This window comes from Cololabis saira, chromosome 6 (assembly GCF_033807715.1).
Source record: "Cololabis saira isolate AMF1-May2022 chromosome 6, fColSai1.1, whole genome shotgun sequence".
Classification (NCBI taxonomy): Eukaryota; Metazoa; Chordata; class Actinopteri; order Beloniformes; family Belonidae; genus Cololabis; species Cololabis saira.
Genome location: NC_084592.1, coordinates 31,260,595 through 31,273,543, shown reverse-complemented (window position 1 = coordinate 31,273,543; position 12,949 = coordinate 31,260,595). Strand labels below are relative to the sequence as shown.

Genomic DNA, 12,949 nt, shown 5'->3' with positions numbered 1-12,949 from the left:
TGAAAGACGGGTCTGCACAACAGAAGCAAATCACAAGTGTTATTTAGATATTTGGTTGGGAAGTCCCACATGTAGAATTAGGAATGAAGATACAGGCGACAGAAGCAGCCAGCCAGCTTCCACTGAGAATGAAGAAGAACCTTGAGCAAATGAGTCTGAATGGGGGGTAGGGCTGGGCGATATGGACCAAAAGTCATATCTCGATATTTTCTAGCTAAATGGCGATACTCGATATATATCTCGATATTTTTTCTGTGCCATAATTGGGGTTTCCCCCAAAGCATTATAGCATAGCATCTCTGTTAGCTTCATTTTTTTCTGAGGCAAACCCTTAAAAAAACAGTCTGTTTTAATACAAAGCCTCGTGCCAAATGTCACACAGGTACCTTTGTTAACAGAGGTCTGCACAATATCAAAATGTATAAAACAAATAAAATAAAAATAAACTGCCTGCATATATAGAATAAAAATGCTTCTTGAATAAAATAAAACAAATATCCCTTTTCCTGCATAACAATTAAATTAAAATACACTGTGCAATTAATACAATGTAGACAGTAACAGGCAGACTTTTCCACTGAGGTTGACAGTTGTGCAAATAACAAAACCTTTGTGCAAATCTCAAATAAAACATTCAAGTCAATTTGTCACAAAATAAGCTATATCAAAATCATAAAAAAAAAAAAATTTTTTTTTTCAAAAATCGATATAAACGATATTGTATTGTACCATATCGTGTTTGAAAATATATCGATATATATTAAAATCTCGATATATCGCCCAGCCCTAATGGGGGGGATGTGTTGCTATGTGTCTGAAAGAAGTTACACCAGCTCATGCACATCTCCCATGCAGTTTTGTCTGCAAAGTCATGAAAATGTCATGAAAAATGAGTCCAGTTTGTGTCTTTAAGGCTGTCGAGTGCCAAGCCCTCAGCACCTGTCATCTTGGACGGGAAGAAGTCGTCTGATGATGAGGATGAACAGTTTGTGGTGGAAGAGGCCGTCCCTCCACCGTCAGATGCTCTTGAAATCCAGAGAGTAGGTGACTTGATCATTAATTACAGCAGAGACCAACATCAGATTGGTATGGTTAACTGCTGTCTTTCTTTATTACAGGAACCTGCACAAGAACTAGACGGTGAAGAAAAACATGGTATATGATTCTATTTAATTTTCTTTTATTTCTTGTCTATTTCAAAAGCACCATAAAGCCTCTGCTTCTGCTACTTATCAAAGTGCTGAAATTGCATGCTGTAACATCAGTGATTGTTTCTCTAACTGCAGGTGGCCTTGTCAAAAAAATCCTTGAGACAAAGAAAGACTATGAATTGACGCCATCCTCACCCAAATCTAAAGAGGTAGGTGCCGGAAGAATGTCGTCGTTCCTTCTTTCTCCAATAGAGGGCAGTATTAGCCTAGTTCTCCAGACAGCCAGTGTGTTAGCGCCCAAGTTAAACATCTCTATCACTTCAATCTGCCTTTCTTTCTGGGAAGTTTGTTCCCAGTGAACACTTTTTGACCACAAATCTAGTGCAACACTTGCTTTTATCAAAAGAACGATATGAACAAATGGAGTGAGGAGGAGTAATTGTAGTGCCCTGAAACCACAAAAATGTTCCCCTCCAGTGGCGCTGAAGGGCTAATAACTACACAAGCAAGTACGGCCCCTTGCAAACCACACACAATCAATACACACATCTAGATGTCTGGAGGAAAATTAGTTTGTTTTTCTTGAGTTTCTCAACATTTAAGGTATGTTTCTTTCTGTTTGTTTGTCAGTTCCAGACTTGCTGCTTTTTGGACCATTAGAAAGCATTTTACATCCCTGAAACAAGCTTTTAGAGCTTGCATGTATTCACCCTGCTCCCTCCTGTGATTACTTGTCAAAAAAGAGACACTATTTTTTTTTTCTCTGGCCATTAAACTTGTAAATGCCGCTAGTTTTGTCTGCGAATGCTCTCCATTAGAATGAAACCGCATATAAGGGTTGGGTATATACCACTGAGGCCTCATCTTTTTTTTCATTTTTTCATCTTGTTTATCATGTCCTTGTTTATTTCAATATTATATCACACATGGTAGGCCGAGATGACACATTACTGCCACAGCTCACAGATTCCCTTCTGTCAGCCTATTTATCAGCCATAGAGAGCGCTCTTTCATCAGTGTGAAGCTGTTTGCAGTACAGTTTGGTCTGTACTCTGTGGTGTGAGGTGGTGTATGCTGTCTGCTTTGGGTGGTCTACTTCACTGGAGCATGCTTTCTCTCTATCCCATCCTGGCTGACCACCCTGACTGTGATTTATGCAGTTTTGGACTGTCCCTCATGCAAAAAGGCTCGTGATCTATCTCTTCCTCACTGCAACCTCAGACATCATCCCTCATAACTCACACCTGAAGCTTAACCAGCAATAAACTGAAAGAGCTGTCAGGAATCTGCAGGTCCAGCATTTAAGAAAGGTGTGTCCGTGTGAAACATACGCACGTAAAATGTTGTTTTTTGTCAATCTAACCACTTCACTAGCCAGTTGAAGCACACATGAAAGCAGACATACACAGGCAAGTCACTGAAAATAGCAGAGCTCTTTGTGTAACATGAGTACAGCCTTGTAGAGATTATCCTAATTTTCTTAATGCAGCCTCCTCGATTTTAAGGGGCCTCCAAATCTCCATCCCAGAGTATCACAGTATCCCGTAGGGTCTGCGGGGCCGGGTTAGTGCAGGTATGTCTGCTCAGAGGAGCTGCGGACTGCTCAGTTCACCCCTCATCATTATTGACCTTGCCTCGTCAGCTGTGTATAGAACTGTAATGACTTCCTTCCTGACATGAAAGGGCGGAGAGGTCGGCTTAATGGAGCCTTTTCTTTTTCATCGTAATCACAATGAAATACGCACAGGCAAAAATGTAAATATTGAGCTTCCTTGTCGTATTTGTTTTGACCAGATTGAAAGTGGCGCTGCCATTCATTTCTTAAATGCCCATATTCATCAAAACACTGTGTCTGAATAAGTCACAAACCACTCCAGCTCAATATTATGTTCACTGCAGAAAGGTCATCTTTGGAAATATTAACCCAAAATGACTTGATCCAACAAATTTGTACTTTAACCTTTCAACACACGTCACATCATCATTTTCACAACACACAAGCAGTTATATGTTCAGGGTTTCCGCGGGGTTTTAAAAAGTATTAAAAAGTGATAAATGAAAATTGCCAAATTTAAGGCCATTAAAAGTGTTACATTCACTGTCAGAGGTATTTTTTTTTTTTAATTGGTATTATTTTTTACCTTTTACATTTAAGCAGTCTATTTTATTGTCATTCACAAAGTGAAACATCTGGTCAACATCAATGAGTCTATAAATCTGTTCTGTATAGTGTTCTATAGGTCAAAATCTGTATTAATGTTAAAAGGTCCGTGATTAACACTTAATGTTGTGACCGTTTTTTAAGAAAATCTGAAGGTAGTGAAAAAGGTATTAAATTGGTATTAAATTTAACATAACGATTGCTGTATAAACCCTGTATGTTATAAAATGAATAATGGGTGAAATGTCAGTAATTGTCAACAAACGTTAAATTGGATAAGACTGGTTCATCTTTCTAGTTTCTTCGGAGGCTAAAAAATAAAAGTTTTGAGTGCACAGCTATACGTTTTCTATGGTACATTCATGTAAAAAAACAAGTTACTATAGGCTGATGGAAATGAGCGTTTCCTCTTAATTTCTGTTGCTAAAATAATTCTGCTCATGCAGTTGTGCTTATTAAAAGGAACATTTACACAGTTGCATGGTTGAGTCATGTCATGTTCCTTAGCTCTATGCGTGCGTGTGTGCGCGCGACCAAAGTATTTGCTGTGTATTTATGAGGATGACCCTACTTATGACCCCTCGCCAGCCTTGTATATTATTCCAAGATACTTCTCTCTTTTATTTAGACAGAATCTGCCCCTTGCAACAGCTGCGTTTTCATAGGAATTTTTGTGTACTCCCCTCCGATTTCTTTACCCCATCAAATTAGCCTTGATGAAGGTCTGTAATGTATAAATAAACCCTGTGGCGTATGAATGGATGGCTGTTGAGTGAGCGTCATGGAGGAGAAGGGCCAGAATGCTCTCTGCAGAATTGTCAAGAAAATAAATAGGCCTTTCTGCAGACCGCTGTGTCTTCATAAACATCAGCCTTGAAACAAACCTGCGGCATGGCATTAGTCATATTACTTTTGCAGAGGGTTTATGGAAGAGTTTAATCAGGTTTATGAGTATAAACCTGAAGGCAGCCAAATGTCTTTTGCTCCCAAGTCATACCTTCAAACTGTTTATTTCTCTCTCTCTCTCAAAATGGTAACAATTCTTTTATTGTGGAAGAATCTGCAGCCTTTTGTGTGATTCCTCCCGGTTCACCCTCTCGTACCCCAGGGTGGCGATCTCTCGCATCTCTCCCTGGAGCTACAGTGACATTATAGCTCTATGCTTTCCACCTCACTGACACCAAACTATTTTTATTATTTAGTGATACTTTTGGATGACCTTTTATGAACAAAAAAAGACCAAGCAGCATATAAACAACTTCCAGTTTTTATTCTACACACTACTCTCTATATAACTTCAAAGATTACTCTTCTTAAGCAATAAAAACCCTCCATGCATGTGTAGATGTCTGAGCACGTCCTCCCAGAACCCCCTCATCATCATCAGATCACCAAATATCTATTACTTAATCTAATCTAATCTATTCAAATTTGAGTTCATCCTTCTATAGTCACCTTAATTTATACTTAAGTAACCTTAAGTAACCTCCGACTTATTGTTGGTGTGTCTTACGTATGTTGCCCATCCTCTTGTCATGATCAAATAAACATAGAAATGAGCAGTAATTATTAGTAATAGAAATGTTAATGACATGTACAGGTCTGCAGAAGCCTATCTTTGGCCACCAGGGATCTAGTGTCTAAACGGGTGTTTTTCCAGTTAATGACACCCTGAAACCTGCTACGGCATCAATAGCTTCTATGTTTGCAAGCCATTTTTCTTGTCAGAGGATACTTTGAAGAATGTTTTTTTTTTCTCTATACAGTGGGAAACCCCCCAAAGCAGCCCATAAATCACATTTTAGCTCACTTTTCCTCATTTAGATCAGTAGTTGGTTATGTCCGGGTGGATTTTATATTATGCTGAACATTGAAGTGATGCATGCAATGAGATGTTCAATCTGTCCACCTTCTAACTGATAGTAAAGCATTGAGTGTATTTTTTTTCAATGTCAGATAAACCATCTAGAACAGGGGTCGGCAACCCAAAATGTTGAAAGAGCCATATTGGACCAAAACACAAAAAACAATTATGTCTGGAGCCGCAAAAAATGAAAAGTCTTGTATAAGCCTTAGAATGAAGGCAACACATGCTGGGGGAGGATTTTTTTTTTCATTATGTACTTCGAGAAAAAAGTCAAAATGTCGTGAAAAAAGTCAAAATTTCGAGAAAAAAGTCAAAATGTCAAGATTAATGTTGAAATACAATCTTGAGAAAAAAGTCAAAATGTTGAGAAAAAAGTCGAAATGTCGAGAGAAAAGTCAAAATGTCGAGAAAAAAGACAAAATGTCGAGAAAAAAGTCAAAATTTTGAGAAAAAAGTCAAATTGTCGAGATTAAAAAGGAAAGGAAAAAGGAAGAAAAAATATAAAAAAAAGAAGCAGAAAAAAACAAGAAAAAAGATAAAAAAAGAAGCAGAAAAAAAGAAGAAAAAAGAAGAAAAAAAGGGAAAAAAAGGTCAAACATTTTTGAAAAAGCTCCAGGAGCCACTAGGGCGACGCTAAAGAGCCGCATGCGGCTCTAGAGCCGCGGGTTGCCGACCCCTGATCTAGATGAACTTTTTGCTGTTCAGAAAAAAAGCGGTGGAATCAAAAAGTTATCATATACTGTATGTCGGTTTTTAAGACAATGCTGCGACTATAAAAGCAGGATTTCAAACTTAACTTCTTCATCTTATTAGTCTGTTTTTCATGTGCCAACCAGTGGCAGCGTTGTCCTGATTCCCAGGGCCTTCTGTCACAAACCCATCCCACTCCAACTCACCTCCCACTCCTCTGTGGTCAGTGCATTTAAATATTATTGTGTGATCTGGATTAGAGCAAGGAAAACGAGGAGTGCACAGGTCTCATAGACCCCAACTGAGACCTCTATAAAGCTGTGATTTATATCTGCCAAGACAGACTCCGCATGAACAAGGGGTGGGGTCATGTTTTCGCACCAAGACTTTGTTGGGAGGGAGGAGGATAACAAGGGGTAGCTGCAGGACAGCAAATAGAAACGAAGGCATGGGTCTTGTCTGGGTTATGCAGACCATAACTGCCGCTACACCAGCCGAATGAGCCGTAGAGTATTTGTCTAGCTGCAGGGTTCATGGCGCCCAGTGGAAAACCACCCACCTTGCTGGGGGACCACTGGGCCAAGGTATTTCAACCCTCGCACTCTTCAGTCACAGCAAATGAGTAACGGAGTACGGTTGTCAGAAATGTGTGCTCACTTCCTGAAAGACGTGGAGGTAAACAGTAATATCTGATGTCATTTCTACGGTGTGGTCTTGTCTAGTCAGGTTACCTGTCAAGGTTGGATTTAGTTAGCTGCCTGGTTTATTTGAGAAGATGGCTTGATAAGGGAGCGGGTTGTGTGCCAACTATGTGAGGCATAGCTGCTGCCCGAGCAGCTTCTAACACAGGTTGTGTGTTTTGAGGAGGAAGTTGTCATTTGGTTCACACTCTTTTCCAACTATGAAGTCTGCAGGTGCTCCCCTCCGTGGAGCCAGATAGCTCAATTTGGGCTCAGAGCTGAATTTGAAGGGAGGCAAAAGTGTAGTAGTTGTTACTCAATACTGTAGTAAAATAACCCCACTGCCACAGCCTGTTACTAAAATAAACAAGACCTGAAGACCAAGATTGTGGGTGGGGGTTAAGTGTGTTCACTGTATGCTTAGCCTGATCCTCTGGTGGGTGTTTGGAGGTGTGTGCGTGTGTGGCTTTAGAATTGCAGTATTTAGAGCTTTCATGTTACACACGCACAGACGAGGTCGCAAAGTCCAGCTGAGCAAACATCCTCAGGTTTGCTTTCTGCCAAGCAAGTTTCTTCCTTGATACCTTTCCCTCCTTTTCCCCATCAAGGGACAGGCTGTAATTGGGATATAGTGTGGTGCGTGCCTCCTTCAGCGACACACAATACAATGGAAGCTTTAAACGGCCAATCAGCCAGTCCCCCAAGTTTAGCCAACACAATCCAGCAGCTCGTTTGATCTTTGTATATACAGCTAGTTCTGCAGAAAGCCGCCTTAACATTTTTAGCCTTGAAATCCTAAACCACTAAATGCAGCTTTGCTCTGGTTCTGGGCATTCGAGACTTTTCTGGCAAAGGTGGAATTCTGAAGGAGAGTTTATGTTTTTGTCTGAAGACACAAGTCCTTTCTGTGTTCTTATAGCCGTTCGTTACACTGCTGTGTGTGAAATGATGCAGGTCAGTCAAAAGCACTTCTTTCTTAATCTGTTACTGTCTCATCTTTTGGAAACAGTTGATGATTTAAAGAGGAAATCTTGTTCTATTGTGTATCTTTCCTTTCCCTTTTCTTTTTTACAGGTAAAATGTGTATAAAGTTTCAAATTATTAACACATTGAGGGACTAAGGGATCAGTAACAGAGTAACCTGAGGAAAGCTGGGCATTATTAGGATTTTTGCTACACTGATACTGCTTTTTGAAACAATACTTGTTTCGACAACTTAAAGTTAAAGGTGTGATTTGAAAAATTACTTACATTTTCCAAAAGAAAAACCAAACACTTTCTTACTTTTTACTTCTCAAAAACTGATAAAATAGATTGTAAAACAGAGATGGAAATAAAGGTAACCTCTCTCTGGTGATGACACTGTGAGATCAACATGTATTTGAGCTTCTGGTATCTCACCTCTTCCTCTCACATCCTATTTTGCGCACTCAAAATACCCAAACATTTAGTTTTTATTTAATAAATTCCACATGTTAAATGAAGGTAACCTCTTTGCAGAGATCAAAACGAGCTGATGTACACCTCACAGTGAGCTGTATGCAGACAGTAACAGCATCCCTGAAGCCGTTCTCTGCTCCACAGAGGGTAACAAGATGTGCATTACTGGTGCTGCCTCCCTAAACCAACTAGAATCAACCAGTAAATATTTCACAAAGAATTTGGTGACAGCCCTGTGACACAGTACCTTTAATTTTATTGCGTCATGAGTGAAGGAAGTGCTGATCTTTGGTGACCACTACTGCAGTTGAAGCTGCTTTTACAGCCCGCACGGCGTTTCCCATTTGGGCAGTAAAAATGAAGCATCTTTCATTTAAAGAATGTAAAAACACTGAGACTGCTGAGAGCACCAACATATTTCCTGTAGGTTGTCGGTAATTGGGAACTGACCCAATTAGGAACCGGTACCAAAAAATAAAAATATGGTTGCACTAAATGGAAGAAATAACATGTAACCCATCCAAAGAAAAGATTTGACCAGCACATATGTTTGATTTGTCAGTTTAGTGGGATACTTTCCACATTTCTACTCTTTTAACTACTTTTGAGTTAATTGCTCTGCATGTTTGAGCTACAAAAGCTTTCCACGGTGTTATGATCAAGCGATTTCATGTTATCAGGCAATCTTACTCTGAACGTGTCTCACTTAAGGTACTTTGTGTTACTGGTTCAAGGTTTATTCAGGTCGCCAAGCCTAACTCTAATGGCTCTAGTGGCCTTTATTCAGAATGAAGACAGGAAGGGGGTAGAGAGAGAATAGGGATGACATGCAGCAAAGGGCTGTAGACCAGGACTCGAACCTGCGACCGCTGCTGGAGGATTGTAGCCTCAGTACATGGGCCGCCTGCTTTAACCACTGTGTCACCCAGAAACCCTAATGTCTTTTCTGACCGTTTCAAAAATGGTAACATGCAGGCAACTGAAATTTGATCTTTGCTTATAGGGTTCGGTGCACCAGCAATGTTTTTAATTCTCTAAATCTCACCTGCCGTTCCAGAGCTCGGTGTCAGAAGCGGCGCGTAAGAAAGACCGGGAAATGGTCACGAGGGAGATTGACCGGCTTCGCTCATCCGTTCAGATGGTTTGTCGTAGTTCCCTGCCTTTGGGTAAGATCATGGACTACATCCAGGAGGACATGGACGCCATGCAGGCCGAACTGCACACCTGGCGGCGGGAGAATAAGGAGCACGCACAGGCCTTGCTGCACGAGGAGAGGTCGGGTGGCCAAACACACGACACGATTCATGTTGCTGAGCAGAGCCTGTTTTATGCTTTTAAAGCACTAAAACCAGCTAAGAAAAGTTTAGAGGCCTAGTGGAGCACACAGGCTGCAGCCTCGCCATCTTTATTCCTTGATTAGGTTAATGTATGCAGTTGATTGCAGAGCTAAGAAAAAAGGAATTGTGTAATAGTTGCTTGAACAACAAGTGCTGTGATGTATTTGCAGGTTACTGTGGATGATGAGATGATTTCCAATGAGAAATAAAAACAATCCTCATGTTGCTTGTGTGTGCTACAGGGCGACTGACCAGGCCGTGGAGCCTCTCAAAGCAGAACTAGCCGAGCTGGAGCAGCTGATCAACGACAAACAGGACAAAATTTGTGCTGTGAGGGCAAACACTCTGAGGAACGAAGAGAAGATCCAGAAGATGGTGGCGGGAATCAACTTCTCCTCCAGAAGCTGAGTTTGAAGGACCAGAGAGAAATGTATGAATATTCTCTGATTTTGTAGGCATGAGCAGGCTTTTGTTCAGAACATTGCTAAGGCCAGTTTTAATGGCGCTTATGGTGAATGGGACCAAATACAGCACCTTTTAGGTTTCAGTACTGGAGAGGGATCCAAGTACGGTTCTGCAGGACTGGAGCCAGCAATAAGTGGGAGAGTAGAATCCAAAAGACCCATGCGTTGCTGTGGAGGCCTTATATTTTTCAGAAGTAGGTGGATTAGGTAAATTGAAAAGTTGAATGTTATATTTGGAGGCTGACAAGCTGATAACCCTCACAGATGATAAATGAATCCATTTAATCCATGTGTCTGATCTGCACATGAACCGGTCATCATCTTTGATCTCTGCTCTGTAACAGCTCACGTCAGAACTGCTACCGAATGCTTGGTAAACTGCATGTGTAGCAACCACTATTCATATTTAAAATGTCTTTCTTCGGTCTCGTAATCAGAATACAGAAATGTGCTTTTAGATCCAAACAGCATTTTGTCTGTTGGGAGGTTTTCAAGTCTCAACATACAACTTGTTTGCAGACACGTTATCTGTCCTTTCGCTGTGATGCGCGTTGTGATTGCATCTGTAAAAGAGCCACGAGACCACCTAACACACATACTCGTGGCACATTCAGCTGATAGGAAACAAGATACCATAGCAGGTCAGATTTCTAGATGAATTAAGGATTTGTGTGGAGTGTCCCGTTATGCTGCTTGAGAAAAACTCATTTGTGTTCTTTTACATGTCATATTTAGCTCCGACTCTTCATCCAGTCAGTCAGCCAGTCTCCCAAACAGTCTTCTTCAAGCTTCCGTCCGTAAAAGTAGACACATGTTTACTTAAGAACATTTTTCTCCCGTCATTGTTGTAAGGCCAATGCTACGAGTCCACCCATGAGGCACTGCTGCACTTTGATAAGGATGAGTAGGGGACTTTTTTCTTTTTGAAGATGTTTTATGTGAGCTAGGAAGTGCTACAACCCAGCTTCTGCCATGCCTACATGACCATATCAAACATTCTCAACTTGCATCATTTTTTAGAAAAGATATTCACCTGTTCATGTGACGGTGAGCCTGGAGGCACGAAGAAGCCTCTCCTGTGATCGTACCGAAGAATTTGCCAAACATTTGCTTGTTTTTGGGATGGAAGTGTTTGGACGATGATCAATCTGAACATGTAATGAGATCCTATTTTAGTAGTTTCATGTGCAGCCATGTAAAATAGTCTTTACACATCATATAGATAAGAATATATGAAACATTTCAAGACTGCGGATGGTGTGACAGGTTGCGAGACCTAAAGTGAACACCGCCCCGTCTCATTTTATCCACACAGGAGTTCAGCACCGTAACAAATATTTACTTTGCAAAGTGCCGTCTATGAATGAAAATGCAGTTACCACGATTAAAAAGTGGTTTGTGATTTGACTCTGTCCAAGATGGAGGTAAACATGTTGCTGCTGCACATTCGCCTCCCAGAAGATTGCCAGCACTGCCCGTGTTTACCAGGAAAACACTGGAATCCTGATTATATCGATGAATGTAATCCAGTAGTTTTCTTTATTAGTTTTTGATTGAAAATCCTACAAACCAGTTCAATTCACTCAGATGAGAATATGACCACTGGACATACTTGTCTCTTTAATGCGTCCACCACTGAAATGTTTGCACTCCTTTAAGGATGGAGAGTTAACGGCCACATGAGTCCAAAATGTGGACTCATACATTTATTTAAAACAAATAGGTAGCTGTATGAAGCCACATTTCCACTGAGCGGGGCGGCTTATTTTAGGTCGGTGCGGCCCAGTCTGGAGTCTCCTCTAGCTTGCGTTTCATCCTTCATGTGTGTTGGTCAGATGACTAGCTACCTCTTCTACATGACATCATACTTGTGCGTCACAGTGGCTCCAGTCAATAAAATCGAGGAGGAACGACTTAGCTCAGGGGAGGACATCATATCTTATTTTTGACAAGAAGAAGCTGAGCTTTATTCGAGAAAATGCTGACTTATTTTCTTATAGTCGGCAGCTTTGGAAGATGGAAACAAGTAGCTGCGTACCATACGGCATCTAACTGAATTGTACTGCTTGGTGGAAATGTGCTATACATTTAGAGCTGTTAAATATTCCATATTCTGAGTCTGTGCTCGGAATATGGATTGATTTTGTGGTGTTACAAAGTATACAGCCGTGCTTTTGAAAGATGAAGTGGTTTGTAAATGGATTGTACTAACCTTGATTCTTAAAAAAAAAAAAAAGAAAGTTATTTCTCTTGATAAAAACACAACTTTTTTTTATTTATTTTTATTACTAAATTCTTGCCCAATAAGGGATTCTGTATTACAATGCAGTAAAAGCCAGTCACTCTGGAATCAGCTGTCAAGCCGCAGTAACATATCTCACTTATCCACTCTACTTTCATATCAGTATTATATGTAATCCATCCAATGTAAGAGCGAACATGCAGGAGACTTCCCCACATCTGCAAAACTTCTGGACTTCAGCCTCCAAAAAAGGCAAAACACAAAAGATGCGTTCCAGCAGTGTGAGGACCGACTGTGTCCAACGTACGGGCCTTGGTGAGATCACGCCTACGTGAGGGGTCAGTACCAACTGTGTGTTTCACTCTAGATGTCAGATGTGTAAGGATTTGACATCAGCCGCCAGCTTGTGATCAGTGGGTGATCTCGGGGTGAGGTTCGATAGCTCCAGCTCTCAGACCCTGTAATGGATGTTCTCTTGTACGTCGAGGGTTTTTTGCCACCATAATACAATTGCGTGGAAAAAGGGGGTTGGAATTGGAGAGGCTGACTCCACCCCCTAAAACCAGCTACTTTAGACGATGGCGAAGAATACATGTTTGAAAAGAGTGCAGTCACATTGCATCACTGTAATATTTTCACCAAACTGTCACAGACATTTCATCAAGGCCTCAGGAAAGTGTGTCAGCTTGTGAAAAAAGGACAGAATATGTCTCCTTAAACTGAAGACCTGGCGACGTGGGAACCTGCATGCTCGGATGCTAAATGGAATCACTGTAAACGCTGCACGCTGTGTCATATCCTCTGTTCCTCTTTAAATTGTACATAATGTATATGTGGAGCTGTATCATAGTTGAAATGACTATATAATTTTGTAGTGGAGTGAAATAAATTGGTACATTGCAATAGATGTTTGTCCC

General features: G+C 40.8%; 1 protein-coding gene across 8 annotated transcripts in view; it reads left to right on the top strand.

Annotated features, from left to right (window-relative positions):
• traf3ip1 (TNF receptor-associated factor 3 interacting protein 1) overlaps window positions 1–12,949 on the top strand; it is a 32,752-nt gene extending 19,803 nt beyond the window's left edge. For all 8 annotated transcript variants that reach the window (XM_061723946.1, XM_061723943.1, XM_061723948.1 and 5 more), the window contains 5 exons: window positions 914–1,040; window positions 1,119–1,155; window positions 1,287–1,360; window positions 9,047–9,264; window positions 9,569–12,949. In XM_061723946.1, coding sequence (XP_061579930.1) covers window positions 914–1,040; window positions 1,119–1,155; window positions 1,287–1,360; window positions 9,047–9,264; window positions 9,569–9,734 — 622 coding nt within the window. In that variant the 3' untranslated portion in view covers window positions 9,735–12,949. The remainder of the gene's footprint in view (window positions 1–913; window positions 1,041–1,118; window positions 1,156–1,286; window positions 1,361–9,046; window positions 9,265–9,568) is intronic.